Raw genomic sequence first — 20,827 nt, 5'->3', positions numbered from 1 at the left:
TCACATTTGATCAATATAGTCAATAATAATTAGATTAGCGCGTGCATATACGCACTCTCTCTCTTTCTCTTTCTCTCTCTCTCTCTCTCTCTCTCTCTCTCTCTCTCTTTTATCACGAAAAATCTATCTTATCACTAATAACTATTCATAACACTTGCAATTGGCACGTAGATTCTATTTATTTTATATTTACTAGCGTTATAACTTCCTGAAATACATATTGTATTCTCATGTTCTTATTTGCATTTTATAATAGGCAATAATAATAATGTAATAATTTCTATACAATGTTCAAAAGTTCCCATTTAATAATTTTTAGGCAGTAAATTATTGTACCTATAATACACTCACTAGAACGTCTGATAACTTATACACGTGATGTAAATGTACAACACAGTGAGAAATGATATTGCGCTGATTGCGCATCGTTAATTAAATTTTTCCATTTGCTGTTGTCTCGTACACGAGAATAGGGCAAACTGATGCTCTTACCATAAATGAGATGAGTATAGATGGTATATAGCGGTGCGGACACCCACGCGACCTCGTTCATACATTAAAAGGTCAAGCACGTTTGTTCTTCCACATTGAATTCGCTAATGGTGCCGCTGACGTTAGTCACGCCAACTGTAAACATATTCTACGTAATTCGCATATGCGTAATAACTTTGACATGCGCCAATGTTTGCATTGGCGTATGTCAAAGTTATTATCCGTAGGTATTCTTATTTTCATATAATGAGAAAAGGATTTCAGCACGTTCTAGTTTAACTCATAATTTGTATTGTGCGTAATATTAAAAAAAGATATTTAAAAACATCATATTAAAAAAGGTATTTGATAAAGTTAGTTAATTATTAAAATAATCCTATAATAAAATAAGATAAATCTGATTGCTTAAAATAATTCGAATTTAACTCTTGGAATTAATCAATTACAATCTAAGAATGCTACAATCATGTTATTATAAATGTAAATGATTGAAATATTCTAGTAAGTATTATACTATACACGACATCATTGTGCATTTGCCTCATTTTGATAAACACAATCTAGTCGCTGCTATTATGATTCAAACTACGCCATAGTTAAGCCTTCTCATGATATATTATTTCGATGCTTCAGTTATGTGTTCGTGGAGTGTTGTATATTTCACAAATAACTTTGAATTCAGATAAGTACTGATCAATTTGTATTGTTTGTCAAATTATAATTAATTACAGCCTGCACTTGATTTAATGATACATACACTGTTCAAAGCCATACTCGGACATTAAATAATCGTCACTTGTTTAAACAAATTTAATTATACTTATTTTAAAATTATCAAATTTTTTCTTAATAATAAATCTTTCAATGATACTTCTCTCTATTTATATGTATATTTATAGAACTTAAAGCTAATTTATAATTAAAATTACATTTCAACAATTAATAACTTAAATTACTTTTTTTATAACATTTAATGGATCTGTGTTATAAATATCATTATAAGTGATTCAACAAAATTTATAAATATTAGTAATGTAAATAATAACAAGATATCACACAGAATGTATTTATATTTCGCAATTAATTTTAATTAAACAACTAAGAAATGTTAAAATTTGTTGCTTTTATAAGACGCCAACTGTGATAGAAAATGTTAAAAGCGAGTTCTATTTTAAAGATATTGCAACAATGATAGTTGTTCTTAAATGTCAAAAGAGTTTCCAAGTCGAAAGAGAAGCGCTTTGTTGCGAATCATATTAACACAAGAATCTCAGTCTGAAATTAATACATTCATTACATTCGCACCATATATACGTTATGAGATGAGGAAATATGTAGCTATAATTATACGATGACTGCGTGATTCGGGATGAATACGATTCGCGCAATTACCGACCACACGACCAACACATACTTGTAACAAGTGCAAACCTAATTGTGGCATTCGCACGACGTTACACGACATAAATTACTATCGTTGTAATCTCGCGTATACAGCAATTCTGCAGGCAACATATGTGGGCAGTGCTGTGAGATCTATCGAGTTATATCATTGAAACAGATCGTTCATATCATTATCGTCGAATATCAGTTTATTTTCAACGAGAAATTCAAAATACGTTACGTTCTGCAGCGTAAAAGAGCAAGGGAATCCTACCAGGGATGCTCAAAGTACTGGTTTATAAATAGTTAGGTACTAAATCGTTAAAAATTTTAGTAAATATTAATAATACGGATGTAGCTTAAATGATCTTGATTTTGACATATACTAGTAATAGTATTATTAAGGTCATGATCCAGATTGACCTTCAGAAGATTTTAGTTCACGCTCGTTATTCGTCTAAAAGTTATTAACAAAATGTTTTTAATGTCTTACAATGTTAAGAATTAGTTCACACTCTTCCTTTCTTGCGTAACGACTTCTCAAACGAAGCGAGATCCATCTCGTTATCCTTCCTGCCTATGAGGAACGTCCGATGTTCCACGCAAAATTAAATCCACCTCACCTCCCTTCTGCCAAGGGACATAATGACTTTTCATGCGGGTAGATCTTGCTTTGCATGAATACAAAAACATTTCTAGATAGAGAGGAAGATGAGATAGATCCCGCTTCGCATGGGAAGTGGTTCGCCCTTAGGCAGAGCGGGAAGAGAGATAGAACTCGCTTTACGAAAGTCGTTACGCAAGGAAAAGAGGATGTGAGATAGTTCTTAATATTGTAGCAGAAATAAAACGTAGTTTTTTAAACTTTCTTTTGTAATTTGTTAATAATTTTTGAACCAACGAGTGCAGGCTAAAATCCTCTGAAGATCAATCTGACTTTGACAATATACAATATGTCGAGGTCAAAGTCATCGGAGTTAGGTTAATTATTGTTAATATTTATCAAAATTTTTTATTTAATTTTAATTTTTATAAAAGAAAAATTATCAATCGTTTTTAATTGTTAATTTGTTTTATTTTTAATTAAACATCAAAATAATTTCTTTTGGTAATCTTTTTTTATTAAATATAAAAGATATATATGTATTATTTTAAATGTAATAAGAGAGTTGAATATTCGGGAAATATGAAAAATTCGTGAAAATGTTTCCCGATGAAATGTTTCCAGATAAAAGTTGTATGATCTGAAGGGATGCAAATATTGGTATTAATTTTCGAAAAAAATCTATTTATTTTTCAAGACCATGTGGAAGTTTTTTAAATGATTTTTTATTTAATATAATTTCTCTAATTACTCATATAATATTTAAATAAATCTATCTAATCACAATATATAAAATATCTCGTAAACATTATTAATTTTTGAAATAGTTTTATCTTAATATCTTTACATACGGAATAATTGCAAGTATAAATGCAATAATATATGTATATAATATATAAAAGTAGATATTCTTAACCTAAAATCTAAAAAAAATTGATTTTGCTTTTTAGCAACAATATAACATTACAATAATTCGAACACATTTTCTTTCTTCTCAAAGACGTGAAGAAAAAAGACGATTTGTTGACCATAAAAACATAAGTCATAAATAAAAATAAGTTACATTTATTACAAAAAAAGTTACAAAAAAAATTTACAAATATGAAATTAAAAAGATTTTATTATTATGCGAACTATAAATAAATAAATTTTCTTAGAAAATATCAATATTATAATTATCTTTGTATTTTTTTAAAGGTTAAATAATAACAAATTAGTCACAATACGTGTGTCATATACAGTAATTTTCCGTCATATATTTATTGTTTATATATTCCAATATTTTTCTCCGTAAGTGTGAATGAAGATGTATTACTATCTGGAATTAATAGAAATGTTAGTTTCATATATTTTTTTAAGATAAATTCAAACTCTTAATAAAGTGCTGTTATTATATTATATTTTAATTGAAGTTTTAATAGAGGTATTAATTCACCGCAGTTCCAATTAGCATCTTGTTTTTTGTCGAAGTAGGAGCATCAATAAATAGTGGAATACATGGTAATAATGTTTTATAAATACTGCGTCGTGAATGAACGACCGTTACGCTTGCTTGAATGAAAAGATCACGACGTGCGTAAATATAGACAACACACTATTTTCCGCGCGCAGTGAAAGGAGCACATTGCGCGATCACATTCACAATCGTGGAAATACTCGCCATTTATGCCGCTTACCATTTTTAGAAGCAATATTCTCTGCGTAAAACTATAATAAAATGTTATCTCCAATATCACGTTTCGAGTTCATCGAACTTATGAATCAATTTATTACGCGATAACATGATTTCTATCCAAACAATGTAACGAAAAATTACAACAAGAAATCTCTCTTGTAGATCAAAAATGTAAATATACATACTATAAATAAAACTTACTTCAAAAAGTAAAACAAACAGTTTTTGATGTCATAAAATCAATGGGAAGTCCTGATAATTTGTACAATATAAGAAATGTTTACTTTTCACTGGAATTATATGTCGACAAATAAAATGAAAATTAAAAGATTAAAGGGACCGATAAAAACTAAGGGATGCAAGATGTCATATCTTTTTACCGTGTGACGTACGTAGCAACATAGGCGGAGTCAATTACGTTTAATCTCGTGCAACGATAAGTGGCTATTCGCTTCCAATATAAATGGATATTCTCGGGCGGATAGTGGCAATTCATGTAACATTCTTCCCGTTTCATAACTTAGGAGAGATATCGGCTTACACACACTCTCAAAAGACATCCATCGAAAAAATATTACTGTTAGAGGAATGTCCAATTCAGTCTGGCTTTGCAACTAGCTGTCTCAATCTTTTGTTCCGCCAGAAGCTTAAGTAGCTTACGTTATCCATGAAAAGACGTGGTGCTTTTATAGGTAATATCAGTCCTTTTTTATATTCGACCTACATATGGTTTTATTTCTGTACGTATCTTTCTCATTGTCTGATCGTATATATGAAGAGACTTCTTTGTCTCTCTCTTAGATTTATCTTTTCACGCTGGACGATTAAATGACGGATTTTTTTAAGTCTCTCATAATTTTTATTTAAATATAAATTAATTGTTTTAGTTTGTTAATTAATTGTTTTTTATCTTACAAGGAGTAGACAAGAACTTGAAAATTAGTTTTTTAATTAAAAATGATTTTAAATAAATAAATAAATTTTTTATTTAAGAAATGATTTTCAAGTTCTTACCTATTCTTGTTAAGTCTTAAGATATGGGTATCGAATAAATAATAATTGAAAATTACTAAAAATGTAAATAATAAAAAATGAGAATGCATAGAAGGAAATAAATTAAATATACCAATAAAATATAATTTATTAAAAAAAACAAATATATTGCAATCAATCTAAAAAAAAATATTTAAAAATGAAAGTGTTAAAATTTAAAACTGTAATTATGTAATAATTATTTTTAGCAGTATTTAAATTTAATCGAAACCTATTCATCTATGACGTCTTTCATTTTATTTCTATTAATTATTACTATTATACTACTAAAGTAAAGCTTATTGGATTACAGGATTAATTAGCTTCTAAACCCATGACCTATAAGTATGCGGTACTACATCGTTATAACGTAGGCGAATTCGCAATATCGACACATACTTTTACGTGCGTCATAAATCGCAAAAAATGTAGTTATATTTTATAGATAATGGGCGTGTGTGTCAAATACTATGTAGTTTGTATCCGGTGTACAAGGTCTATATACAATTTTTTGCTGAAATATCCGGTAAAATCGGATGGTACGATCTGATGTGTCATCAAACACTACATTTCACAATAAAAATACAACGTAATATGGTATTTCTATTGTGCTTATATAAATCATAATAGTAATAAAATACTTACATAAATCATAATAGTAATAAAATAAAAAAAATAAAATAAAAAAAAACGTAAAATTATTATTCTTATCTACATATAAACATTATAATTATTAATAATCTTGACCCCTGGCGATGTAAAAAAAGTAGAAAATGAAAAGTCGCTATAGAGGACATTGTCTAGTCGTTCTAATGATTAACCGTCGTAATGGTACCGATCTACGTTAAATACGAACTATTATCAGCATGACATCCTGCAGATCTTGGCGTCACGATTGGCACGAACACGCGAACCATGACCTGGGAGTAGTCATGCAACATGCCGTAATCATTGCGAAATGCGCATGGCGCCATATCCGTCAGTAAACTAAAAAAAAAAATTCGCACACAATATTTCGGTAATAAAACTATATTTCAATTTAGCAACGTGTAAAAAATTTGTGAATATCGTACGTTCCAATCTCCAAGAAAAATATAATTTTATTAAATTTATTTATTTTCTTTTTAAATAATAAAAAAATAAAATTTGTTAATACTTATCTTCCCTATGACATATTTATATCTCAAAATAATAAGACTTCAACAACTTGTGTTGAAAATCTTATTTCTTAATCTCTCGACGATTTTCTGAACAATAAACATTTCTGAATTTGTGTATATTTTTTGTAGAAAAATAATATATTTGCATATTAAAACAATTATTCTTATTTTAATTTATATCATTGTATATATTTTATTTAAAATACACATAAATTAGAATATTTTTATATTTTTCGTAAAAATCACTGGTCAAGTCAGTCAAGTGTAATTAGAATAGTCTGATTGCTGCGGTCTGTATTACTGGAATCGATGTCTATTGAGAAATATTATACATACATATGATTCACTTACAATTCACATGAATCGTTTGATTCATCATTCAATGACAGACACTTTTGTCGATTACAAAAGATCATAATATAATATGTAATTTTATAAACATAAAAATCTAAACACAGTGTGAGTATATGACAAAATTATAAACATTTAATATTTTATTGTTTAATATTTCAATTCGTTAAGTCTAAAACTCATACAAAAATAAAAACTACTATATAACATAGAGTTCGATACATAAAAACGTTTATTAAAAATATTCTATAATTATTGCTATGGAAATGTAAACGTTACTATAACAAAATTTAGATCTAAGACAAATGATTTCAACATTCAAAGCAAATAATGCTTTTCTTATTTTTTATATATTATACAATACACTTAATTTTTCCCCATTAACGGAAACATCTGTTGTATGTTTAAGATAATTATAGAAAGAATTGTTCTTCTATATTTCTATCCTTTATAAATGAAATATTTTCTTTTATATAAAGTTTTACATAAAAGTTTTATATAAAAGAAATTATTTTTGTATACATATAGAAGAAGCTACAAAATCTTTTTATATACGAGCATGTATAATATTTTCCCCAGCATATAAATAGTGCAAACGCAGAAAGCTATCCATTTTTTTTAAGACTCCTTTGACTCCTTTACCAGATACCTACTATTAAGCTTTGGTTATCACAAAGAGTAAAGCGACTATCTTTAATTGTTACGAAAGGCAAGCGTAACACTGCACCTTCCTATACGTATCTGTAAAGGCTCGAGTATATCCGCAAGTTCGTCTATATATTCGCTATACAGTCCATAGTAATGCACTCCCACCATTTCCGCCGGATGTTGAATTCCTAGAGAACTTCTGCACTTCAAGTAAGTACGATTTATCGTTTAAGAATTCCACACATAGCTCCTGTTGTTCGCGACATTTGTATAGCAAATCTAACATCGTTTAACTTTGCGATTAACATCTACACTTGGCGTTAATAAAATGTTACATAATATCAAACACATTGCAAAATTTACAGTTTCTCGGTAACAACTGTTTTAAAAGATAAAGTTACAAAATTTATAAATTATATTTTTAAAAGGTAGAAGATAATGTTTCCTTTTTTCTTAATCTGCAATTTGTAGTTTAAATTATTAGTAATCACAGTACGATTTCTTTTCGGAAGTTTTGATGACTTATGGTAAAGATTTAATAACACACTTTTAATAAATTACTTTTATTTGAACACGAGTTAATTAAATGTTACGCGACAAAATGCAGCAGAATGAATGCTTTTCATTTATTATAAAAAAGAAAAAGATAAAAATCTGTGTACCAGTTACATGAGAAAAAACAAATAATAACAACTTTTTTGTGAGTTTTATTTAATGTTGAAACTAAAATTAAAAATAAAAGAATATAAAAGAATTTTCTATTTGTAAAGTTTCAAGATTCATTATTTAGGTAATTAAATTTTCAAAAAACCTCCCAAATTACATTGAATTTTTTAAAATTTTTACAAGAAAAAATTATTGTAATACAAAATTCAATAATAGCAAAAATCTATGTTCTGAATATTTCAATTTTGAAAAAATTGATCTAAAATTGGCTTTGTGTAAGCGTAAGCTATTCGAAATCTCTTGTGTGATTTATCAGTTTCAACTACAATTGATAAAAATTTTTGAAAATTTGACTATGATAAGTGGAACACAGCATTTTAAATAAATTTATTATACGTACATTGAAAGTATATTGAAAATGTATATTATATTTACTATTATTACCGTTATTATTAAATAAAATATTAAATTCCACAACGTATATGATACAACTACTTGTTTTTACTGTAATTACGCTTACCACACAATAGATAATGCATTGTTGAAACTTTTCGTATTTTCTCCCAAAATTTTTGCTTTATTATTTTTGCTTTACACATCGTTTACTTTACATATCTACGTGTATATAATATAATAGCAAACGCCCACGTGAGAATTTGCCGTGAGAGAAATTCTTAGGATTCTATTCGGAATAATATTGGGGATTAAATCTCGAGACATGGATATTTGAATAAGTAAAATACGTCGGTATTGACGTAAATGTATCTTTATTAAAAAGTTTATATATTGTGTGTATTCTATTTTATTACTCCAATACTAACCAATTTTCGCATACTAAATTAATGATAGAATATTAATTAGAGAGAGACATTAACAATAAATGATATATTAATGAATATATTAATGAATATCAAATAAACTACTTTCGTTATTTAGTTTTTCATTTAATTAGCTTATGCAAGTTTCCATTTCCTCTCGTATTAAATTAAAGTTATTGAAGTGAGGTAAATTCACGAAATTGTGAAATTATCGCATAAACAATCATAATTAAAGTCATCATTAATATTCATAATGTTAAAGTAAAAAAATATAAATTTGAAATATAATTTACGTTCTTCTTAAATAATCAAAAATTATTATAAATCAATAAAACAGTAATTAAAAATTTATTGACTGTTATCTTTCCTACATATATGCATTCTTTTACAAGATTAACCAGCTTGTGTGTGTGTGTGTGTGTGTGTGTGTGTGTGTGTGTGTTTTAAATTTGAAATAAAGCAATAGCTTCCAAAATCTATATTCCAAATCTATACGCCACAGTGTGGGCGTGCCTTCAATGTATTGTATAACTAAATGAATCATACAATTTACGTCAATGAATTTCGGATATTGTGTCACAATTTGGCTTAATATGGTCATGATGGATACCACAATTTACTTTGTAGGCGATAAAATTGATCACGTTGCGATTGTAATTGTGCGACATATATATGTATAATGTATACTCGTATACATATGTCGAGCGCAAACGATACGATTGACGACGCCCATGCTTCCCCTCAAATTACGTTATCACATTTGTGATATATATTTGCATTCGTTACATCATACGTAGCATGAAAATATCAATCAATATATAGCAATTAGGACATAATGAATACGAAAGCAGAATTATTTTTAAAAATATACGAGTATCTATCTTATCATAAAATTTTTCTTACTATGATAATATAATATCTAGATAAAAATAAAATAGCATTCTAGATTAAACAAAAAATGTGATCATTATATAGCTTATTATTATATAGAAAAATAAATATTATAATGTTCTCTACTCGTACATGACTACGTGATACTACTACTATGACATGATGTGATATGACATGTGAAATGTACACTGTAAATGTAATCATAACCAGTGTGTGCCAGATACTTCATTTTCATCATCTAGGTACAAGTACTTTGGGAAAAACATACCGAGATACGGATACAGGTGCTAGAAAAATAATATATATTTAGGTTCCAATGTACCTTAAATTCTCAAATGTACTTTAAACGTATTTTAAATGTATCTAAATATAAATGCTTTTATTTATTAACATAAAATTTCAGAAATAGACATTTATGATTTTATGTATTGGCATACAATATTTACGTATTATATGTATTTTATATGTACTTACATGAACATACATAAATATTCTATGCGACAAGTTTAACATGTTGTATAATAAAATGAAGAAATACTTGTAAAGCTGTTAATTAGTTTTATTCAAATAATTCATTTATTAACATTTATACATTATGTCAAATTTAATTGACGTTCATTGCATTATATCGCAATGCACTTGGAAAACTCGGGAAAAATTTCATCTCAAGTTACTTGAAAACAATGAAATTTAGAAATATATATATCAACCGAATTGAAAGGTATTTGGTAACGCATCATCATACGGAAATAAGTTTAAATGAAGAATCCCTGTAATAATGCATCATATTCCGTTACGAACGAGTCTTCGTACCAGTAAATAAGACTCCCGCGTATACGCGGACTATAATTTTTAGAGAAAGGTCGTATAGAGAGTGGAGTCGCAGAAGGGGCAGGTTGAGTGAGAGCCAGGTAAAGGCCATTGCACTCCCGGCTCGAAAACTCCTGGCCCTAGCGGTACCTTATGCCTTTCTCTTCTCTTCCTCCCTCCCACCCTCCATCTCTGTCTCCTTCCCTCCCTCCCTCCCTTCTTCTCTCTCTCTCTCTCTCTCTCTCTCTCTCTCTCTCTCTCTCTACTACATTTTATTCGTTTTATATATATATACATACACGCGCGCGCGCGTTTGTGTGTGTATACTACGCACACGATCTTTTTGCACCGCGAGACACGTACCTACGCTCGTTCAATCATTATACGACCATGCGCATGTGCGTTACTTTGTCCACGGTCACGTTGTAGTACCGGAATCTAAGGAATCAACCATGACGCGTCATCAATCGGATCTGACATGAACGAGCAATGGATTCCATCGATCAACAACCGGACCCGAATATAATGGCACGCTGACGAGCGAGAAAAACAATGTCTGATGCGTCTGTAACCATCTGTCGCGATCAAAAACTCATTGTCATTTTGCTTCACTTTATTTCAAATCGTCTCTTATCGGTTTTGAAAATCTTAGTAAATCTTATCAAAACGAGAAATTGGATATTGGTGTTTCAATATTAACGAGGTATGATTATATCTGTAAATAAGATTAAATTGCTAGCTAATTTATTATTACTTTAATTCCTTCACTAAAATAAAATGACTTTTTAAGGAAAAACAGATTTAATATTTTAATAACTTTTTTACGTTTTTAGTTAAAAATCATTTAAGCACTTTAAATAAATTTTTAAACATTACAGAAATCGTATCATTGTAGAAACGTTCTTTCATCATAAATTCTTAGATTATATAGATGTAATTTAGAGATAAATGCTGTTAAATTAGAAAAATAATAAGTTATAGCCATATAATATATAATTTTCCATTAAATGTCTAAGAGATCAAGTTAATATTTAAATCTGTTATTGACGATAAAATTATACATCTATTTATAAAATTAGAGAATATTATTCGTAATATCGTAAATACGTAAAAAACATAATTGTATACCATAATAAGGTGTAAAAAAGACAATTTCTATTACATCATAATAATTGATCTTCCGATTCAACGAGTAACAATAACGTAACGCATATAAGGAAGAAGAAGACGAAAGAAATGCATCCTGCGTTGTTTAAAGTTTATCGACTTCATCGTAGAACTTTCTCGACAGCCCCGTTTCTCTGTCCATAATTAACAGCTTCCCAACGTGCATCGTCGCATTACATGACGAACAACAAATGTATGAGTGCACATGTGCGTGTGTGTAACCTGCCATTTGTAAAACGCAGGGCTCTTGTCACAGGTAACTACATACCTGAAGTATCTTGTATGCAAATGACCATATCTCATATACTGATACAGGATGAGAAGAAAATTGCTAATTAACATTTATTTTCTAAAAATAAGGCTTTTTAAAATTTATAAAAATTTTCCTTAGTAGTTCCGAGTACTTGCATTCATTGTACATAAAACAGATTATCAAAGGAGAATGAGTAAAATTATATTCTTACAAAACCTCACAGATCACAAATATTTATAATTTAGAGAGAGAATGAATTTTTTAAATCTGTAATAGAGTAGAGTATAATATTCTGTCATCTTTATGAGAAAAAATATATAATTAAATATGATCCTAATCAGTAAAATTATCAGATTTTGGCCTAAATAATGGAACCTTTTTTATGCATGTGTGTGATTTCTTATATTTTTTAATGTGCTGAATCTTTAGCTTGAATAATTTCAAGCTAAACTGATGAAAAGTTATATTGAAAGTTGAAACAAAGATCAGATTTTGACAAAATTGTGCTACTTTTAATACAATATTCCCATTAGATCAATTTGAAATAAATGTTTGCAAATAATCAGCACATCAAAAAAATATAAGAAAAATATAAAAAAAAAATTCGATTGTTTATATCAAAATCTAATAATTTTACTGATTAGGGTCATATTCAATTGTACATTTTTTCTCATAAAGATGACAGAATATTATACCCTACTCTATTACTGATTTAAAAAATTCATTCTCTCTCTAAATTATAAATATTTGTGATCTGTGAGGTTTTGTAAGAATGTAATTCATAAATAATTAATCTTAACATGAATTTCTTTTTTCATCTTAAAAATATAGTTCAAAATGGTTTCTTTCTGCAATTTCTTTTTGTTCCTGAGGTAAATAAAAAGTCTGCTCCTAAAGTTTATTTCCGTATTTCCGGTATTTCAGGAATACCATATATACACATCCGTGTCCAATATTTAGCAGCAGCGTCATATGGTAGCAGACACCTGCTACGCATTGAACGCAGTTACACGCGTTTATACATGGCTGTATAATGGCTACGGGTTTATCGAACGAACGAGGGGAGCACGAGTGTGGGAGCGTGTTATTTCTCGGCACGACCGAGAGACTTTATTCCTGGAGATTTTTCTCCCGCGCCAGGTCGGAGGAAGCCGTTGAGGAGAGAAGTATTGTATTATTTTTCTTTCCACGATGCTCCTCGATATGCATGCGTACACGCGAAACGGAGAATCCGGACAATGGCGGAGGGAAGCGATGAAAATCATGCGTATGGGAAATATACATTATTTAATTTCGCGCATTGCTCGAATTTCAGCGGATTCTGTCATGATTATTACGGTAGACCGCACTATGAATGAAGTGTCATCACCGGAGTGATTATCAATTGGTACGCGCAATCTTAGCAGCATCGTTACGCGGCATCCTACGCGGAATATCATCGGCGATGAAATTACGTATGCTGTTGTATTTAGCTCAAGAAAACCGCGCATTATTGAGCAACGTCCGTTTCGTCAACGTTCTTTGAAATATCGTTCTTTTATATCACGATATATGATGAATAATGAGTGTCGCGACAATAGGCCTCTCGTGTCGGGCGAAGACGAGAAACGTGCACGTTTATTTAATCATATATGAGCCATTTATCTTAAAATTTCATTATTCAAAGGAATCATCACCATAAGTGAAAATTTGTAAGAATTGACTTACAATACGTCATTTAGTTCATACACGGAAAGAATTTTTTCTTACAGTTCTACCAGTTTCTACCATATTTTCAGAGTAAAGTTTAAAAGAAAATTCTCTCCGTGTATAAAAGAATTCATAGAGAAGCATGTATCGCTCATTTATTTATACAACAACGATATAATTAAAAATTGTCATTATTACTTATAAAAGAAGCAATTGGTTATAGAAAAAAGAATGAGAATTAATATAAAGGAAACAAAAGACATTTTTTAAAACTACATATTATTATTTCTGTACAATCAGTTATTATATTCAAATTACATTTCGAAATTAATATTCTAAAGTTTTAATCATTCCAAGCAATCAAACTTATTTTCTAGAAAACCTTGTTTCTTGAATTGTGTCGTTGTTGTATATAATAAGTGATATGTAATGATAACAAAACATACAAATTAAACAAAATATAACATCATTTTGATACTAAGATTTTAAAAAGTTAAAAATTAATTTTTCGCCTATTTAAAGCTTCAATAGAATAATCCAGACGATTCCGGAATGGAGAATACGTAATAATAAGTGAGAAGCGGTATACGCGCAAGCGATAAATTGCTCTCGTTAACGAGAATGAAGGAAACATCGCGTTGACGCGATTGCGCAAAGAGTAGATGGACTTCGTAGTAGAAATTATGTGCGATTCTCGAGAAGAACGCCGCATTGAAGTCGAAGGCTGAGACTATCTCCGCAGAGCTGCCGCTGTAACTATTAGGCAAGATAGAAACAGGTCGGCGAGAAGTAAAGGTAGACGAGGAAAAGCAGTACGCGTAACGCAGCTGTAAAAATGAGCTGCTGGAATTAATTGACTCGATATATAGAGAGCCGTATGCTCTGAATTGGGTCAAACCCGTTACTACTCCGTAAAACGCGTTTTGATTATACTAGGCTGATATGAATGAACGAAGGAAATGTTTCTGGCTCCTTGAATATATTTAATACGCTCTACTTGCGACGCGGAACCGTTGAAATCCTCTCGATGCTGGAAATACACTATTCGTCGTGAAAAACAACATATTTCACAACAATGATAATTGTGCATCCTTGATCCGTCTTGGAATGACATGAACGTTTCTTGAGATGTGTAAAAAAGAAGTGTAAGTATAATTTATAGCTATAAAGTATAATTATAGCTATAAATTTAGAAAAGCTGATTAATCTTGTTAATCGACATAACTTGCGTAATGTAAAAATGATGTCATCATATATTATGGTTATTTTTGCGTAGTATCTTTAAAAGAAAAATATCTTCGATTATCAAATATTATACTCATTATATTACATATTTATTTATCGAAAGGATCTTATTTTATTGAAAATACTTTTGATACATAAATATATTACGTTAGTTAATTATCCTTGTACAAGACAAAATGTACTTACGCAAATACTTGTACAATGTAGTAAATTTTGTAATTTTTTAAATAAACGTATTAAAATTTTTCAAGAAGAAGAATCTTGAAAATTTAAATATAATTTGTTCGACTTTTATTATAACCAGTAATCAATTTTAATTTATAGAAAAAGCTCTTTTATATAAAAGAACATTTTTAATCAATTTGCATTTGAAGCACGATTTCATCTTATGTCTTTTATCTTTGGATATTAACTAGACAGTCATTGCACATTCCATATCCGTTTGTTCATTTATCACGTACGAAAATAAATCTAATACAGCGTAATATCCAATATCCTTTGATGATCCCGTTACGTGCTTTAAGACTTGCATCGCTAATCAGTACATCGTCGAGATGAGATTTCTGACTATCGATCATTCTACGAGATACTCGAACATTATTGCAAGACATCCAGTTTTGTATGACATTTCCTCTATTACTCGATATATAAGACAAAGTATTAGAGATGTGTTCTCTAATAAGCTTAATCATAAATAACAATTCATCACAATTCACAAAAAAGAGAAATGATAAAAAGCGTGTTGAAATACCAATTTCTTTTAGAATACCAATGATATCATATGCTATGTCGATCAAAACTAATCTAGTTTTATGATTTTTTTATGATTTATGAATTTGAATAACAGATAAGAATAAATCTAATTAAATAAAAAAAAAGAATTCTTACACATTCGATCAAAACGGATCTTAGTTTAAAATTTCTGTGTAAATTTTTATAGGTGTCTGATTCCGCAAACAACGCGTCGAAATCTTTTTGAAATCATGAGCAGAAATAGAGTAGTAATATCGCTTATTAAATTGATAAGCGATTTAATTTTTTATGCTAATATAAGCATCTTTATAGAATATTAATAATCAGATATTAATGAGAATCTTAAATTTGCGAATAATTTTATTAATATTAATGATATTATTAATAATCAGATATTAATGAGAATCTTAAATCAACGAATAATTTTATTAATATTAATAATCTGATGTTAACGAGAATCTGCGAAAAATATTACCTCAGCCAGAGTATGAACCTGACCTTCCAACTTTCTGACGTCATACCAATTCGACCACTGAGGCTGATCTAATTTTAATTAAGGTGCCCGTCACAAGGCATAGTTATAAAGAAATCCAGGTTTGAATCTTGGCTGAGATATTTTTCGCAATAAACTCTTGACAATATTTTAAAGATGCTCATTAGCATTAGTATTATTAAATCGCTTTGCTTGTCAATTTAATTTGTAACATTATGTACTCCAGCTTTTTTTAATTTAAGACTATGTTTCAGGATTGACAAATAAATCGGGAAGCAGTTTGCTTGAACTTGTAAGATTCTCTCTCACACAAAAAATATTACCAGACATCAACATCCGTTCTGACCGAATGTAACCTTCTTCGCTTATTTGTATGTTAATCTAATTTTCTTCCTTCACTTATATTAGTGTTATTAATGTTACAGCTATAAAAAGAAATAGTAAAATGTTACTATACGTAAAATTATTATAAAAGCTTCGTTGAACTTAATTAGCGTTTCCTCTTTTTCCGAAATAAACTCAAAAAAATGTTCAGGCCAGCTTATCGATCACGCCAAGCTCGCGAAAAAAACTCAGTGGCCTACATAGCCACGAAATGAGTCACGTATATTAAAAGCAGGGTTTAATTAATAAAACTGATCACGCGCGCGCCGGACAATGACTCACCGTCAGGATTGGTGAAGTATCCCCAGGTAGGAGTCGCAGTGGTCGCCGATTGCACGACCAGAGCCACGACGCTCAGGGCCAGAGCGCCGGCGGCACCCCGTGCCGCGACGGCGCGCTTCTCGCTCCGCTGCGGATCGGTAGTCGTCGTGGCGATCGCCCTTACGCCCTGACGAGTGCTTGAAGAATTGGTTGCCATTCTTCATGCCGTTCGTATTCTTCGATAACGTTCTGCCGGCTTTTACGTCGATGACGAGTCTACGACGAGAGTTCTCTGCGGAGTTGTCGCGGATGCGGGATTGATCACGTTGATGTCAATGGCTTTGGTATCTTCATCGATAATATTGTATGCTGATTTATAGATGATTATTTGCATAAATCAACGAATATATCCCATTAAATCCTTTCTCAGCTTGGAGATATCAATTTATTACAAATGAATTTCGAACGCGTCATCAATACGTCGATATATTATTAATATGGGTATTCTAAAATGTGATCGGAAATCAAACGTGTTTTCAAGCATTAGCACGATTCGATACTATTGACAATCGATTTTTTTCCATTTAATGCTCAACGTTTTTATGTTCATCGTTATTCGTCGTTGAGAAGTAAAATATCTTTATCTTCTATCTTTCGATATAGATTCTGTTTAGATTCTTCCGATTTTTATTAGAGATTACAGACTAGAGTACGATATATATCCATATTCTGGATATAAATGAATTAGTAATCTAAATTTTGTCGTCAGTCAATCTTATTTTTACTTATTTCTTCTTGAAGACCGCTCGAACTGATTCGTTGATAACGATACAGTTTCGATTCCTCAATCGTGAAGCATTCTCAGCATTGTTTGCGGACCTGTCTGTCTAACTTTGATCGTAAACTCAACGATTTTAACAGGAACCAGTTAGCTTCTTCAGGTGTCATCAGGTAGTTTCTTCAATCCCGAAATCTCAAATGTTGTCGTCGTCAATACAGTCGATAATTGAATCTCGTGTCGACCACGTTATCACGTACATACGCATGCAATCGATAAGCCGGTAGCCTGAAGAAAGAAGGGGTGGCAGAGGTGGTTGTGGCTGATGGCTGGGAGTTCGAGGGAATAAGGTGCGGCAGAGTGCATGAGAAGTGCGTATTGAATTAAGCGAATTCCAGATTCTGTGATATTGTTTCCTCGTATCTTCCTCTTTATTCACACATACACACAAACACACACACACACACACACACCCACACACAAAGCCTTGAATCAGATATCACAATGAATTTGTTTGTTGAATCTTTTATTTTCTCTATCCAATTTCTGCTTTATCTATAATTCCTGGTGTTGTCATATACCTTTGAATACTTTAGAAATCGCATCCTAGGGAATTGTCACCTCAAAGTGCCTGATAAGCATATATTTCTCTGTTCCTCTCTTTTCTCACTCTATCTCTGCAACAGAGACAGACATATACGTGTCTTTGTTATCTGTATACGTATTTCTTCCTCCCTCAAAAACCCTTGGCGAAAGCTATCGGTTTTCTTCGTACTCTTGTAGATTGTACTCTGTGTGATGTGGACTCTGTGAAACCGGTTTTTGCGATTGCAAAGCGGCGTTGCTAAAAATAAGATCTCTTCTTTCTCTTTCTTTCTCTATTCCTTTCTATCTCTATTTCTCTCTCCTTCTTTCGTTACTCCGTTTTATCCCCGTTTCTCTCCTTCGTCCTTCCCCCCCCCCTCTCCCTCTCTCGCTCTTCTTTTCTCTCGCCCTTCTTCCCTTCTACCTTCTTGCGTTTGTCTCTCTTCCTCGACTTTGACTCTCTTCGCGTTCCGCTTCGAACGTTCCGGAGAAGGGGAACGAAGATACCGGATCGCGCGCGATGCACGCTAGATCGATCGTTGGACGACGATCGATTCCGTCGATCACCGTCGCGTCATTAACGACGTTCCATTACTAAATCACCTGAAAGATTTCTTTCCACTCGCATCGTCTTCAACGCATGTTTTCCCTCGCGCGTGTGTTTTCGCTTTCTCTCTCTTTCCCTTTTCCCTGTTTCCCGCCGAGAGAAACCCTTTCTTCGAACGTATTACAAAAACGTCACGCGACTCTCTCTCAACATCATCGGCGCGGTTGAACGAGTTGGGATCGTCGGTGAACCCATCCACCTACTCGTCACGCCGCTCCTGGAGGTCACGCGTTGTCCGTTAGGTTGGATTGGCTGGTAGTACAGGCCGCTTGCTATTCACCGAGTCGACTATAGTGCCGCTATAGTTATCGATCGCTTGCGGATACGCTCGCTTCATTTTGTGCCACATCTCAGGCCTACAGGAGTTTCGTAACAAGCGCACCGATCACATTCACGTACGTTCGTTTTGTTCACACGCGTTCCTTTCTTCCTACGCTAGTAGCTGTTACGCGCGTAGCGCGCACTGTACACTGTACTCGATGTACGGGCCGGTTCCAATATCGCTCAATTTTCCCGCTCTTTCCTGCGATAAACTCGCGACACTTGTGCGCGCACCCATTCGCATCGGTTCAATCACTTTCGCCCGTGTGTCACCGTGTCACCCGTCGCGTGTATATGGGTCACGCGACTCGAGTCGTTGTCGCGCGCAGACGTCGCACTGACGCATCGGCACACTCTTCTTTCCCGCATGAAAAAGAAGACGAGTATATATATTTTCCTCGCGTTACCTGCGCCCGTGTTTCGCGGAGCAGCGGCACTCGCGAGCGGCGGCACTCCGTTAGTCAACTCGGTGCACTCGATGCGCGGCGCGACGGCCGACCACGACGTGTCCTCCACGTACCTGTCTGCCGCTGTGCGCGAGTAGTCATGCATAAAAAAAAAAAGAAAGAAATCACGTGCACGTACACATGTGTGTATATATATATATATATGTGTGTGTGTGCGTGTGTGTGTGTATATATATATATATATACACTTATTAAAGCACTCGCGGATACGCAAGAGCAACGTAGAGAGCGCGCAGGAAAAGGTAGGTCGCGAAACGCGTGCGTGCGGAGAAAAAAAAAGCTTACGCCGCGAAATATTTGTACTTGCGTATTACTTTGATGCACGCGCGCGCACGCACGAACGTAAGTATTATATTCGTCGTGCGTAGCTATACGTGTTATACGTACGTACGCGAGGAATACGCGCGGAGCGTGCGTACCGGACGATCGACAATGCGCACGCGAGACGGGAGGGAAGAAAAGAAAGAGAGGACTCGCCGCGCGCGGAAACGAAAACGGGGAGAGAGAAAAGGACAATACGTGTGTACGCGAGCCTGCGCGCTGCACGGCATACTGAGCTCCGATGTCGACCGACGCGGCCGAGTTGCCTGGAACGAACGCGCTCCATCATTTTCTATCTTTTTCCAACCGTACACCCTCTTCTCCTTTTCTCCTTTCGTCGTAACATCTGCTCGCTCCCTCCGTCTCTCGGCGCGTTCACTGTTGTACTCTTCACTCTCGTGATTCCGTGATACTGTCTTGCGTTCGCGAGGCACCTCGCTCCTTTCATTGTGCTAAACCGAGGGCGCAGTACAAGGTGGACTTTTAAACAGGAAGCTGTAAGGGATCAGTTGAATATAAAAGGAAAAGAGATAAATCTACTGAAATATACCGTTTTATCTTATCTCATTTTGATAACTTATAAATGAAGCGATTCGCTTGTTATATCTATGTAAATTTCGAAATGTCATGTCGGGAAAATGTCCTTAGAGGAATGTCTTCTCTCTTTATATGCACACATACTTACACAATGTTAATAGTATGTATTATTATAATATAATATTGATAAATGCTTAATTCGTCTACAGTTTAAATAGTTGAATCAAGGTAATTAAAATAGTAAATAAATATTAATGTAAAATGTAAAAATGTAACTTTTTAATTAAATTCTGTGATTTATTTAGAAGATTCCCTGTGTTTATCGACTACATATTTGTGACTTGATAATAGGGAATAGAAGTATAGTGACGCCGTTACTTTTACCGTTATAATACTTTTTATAATAACGATTCGATAATGACGTTGCAATTGTTTA

The 20,827-nt window shown here is 32.3% G+C and overlaps 1 protein-coding gene across 1 annotated transcript in view; it reads right to left on the bottom strand.

Annotated features, from left to right (window-relative positions):
* The window catches only part of LOC108752147, a 35,155-nt gene extending 15,091 nt beyond the window's left edge, over positions 1–20,064 (bottom strand). The window contains exon 1 of the mRNA XM_018492796.1: positions 16,797–20,064. Within this exon, the coding sequence (XP_018348298.1) occupies positions 16,797–16,992 (196 nt within the window). The 5' untranslated portion in view covers positions 16,993–20,064. The remainder of the gene's footprint in view (positions 1–16,796) is intronic.
* Between the last annotated feature and the right edge of the window lie 763 nt (positions 20,065–20,827).

The sequence above is a fragment of the Trachymyrmex septentrionalis genome, unplaced genomic scaffold (genome assembly GCF_001594115.1).
Source record: "Trachymyrmex septentrionalis isolate Tsep2-gDNA-1 unplaced genomic scaffold, Tsep1.0 scaffold56, whole genome shotgun sequence".
Lineage (NCBI taxonomy): Eukaryota > Metazoa > Arthropoda > Insecta > Hymenoptera > Formicidae > Trachymyrmex > Trachymyrmex septentrionalis.
The sequence above is the reverse complement of the archived record's forward strand: the minus strand, read 5'-3'. Positions and strand labels throughout refer to the sequence as shown.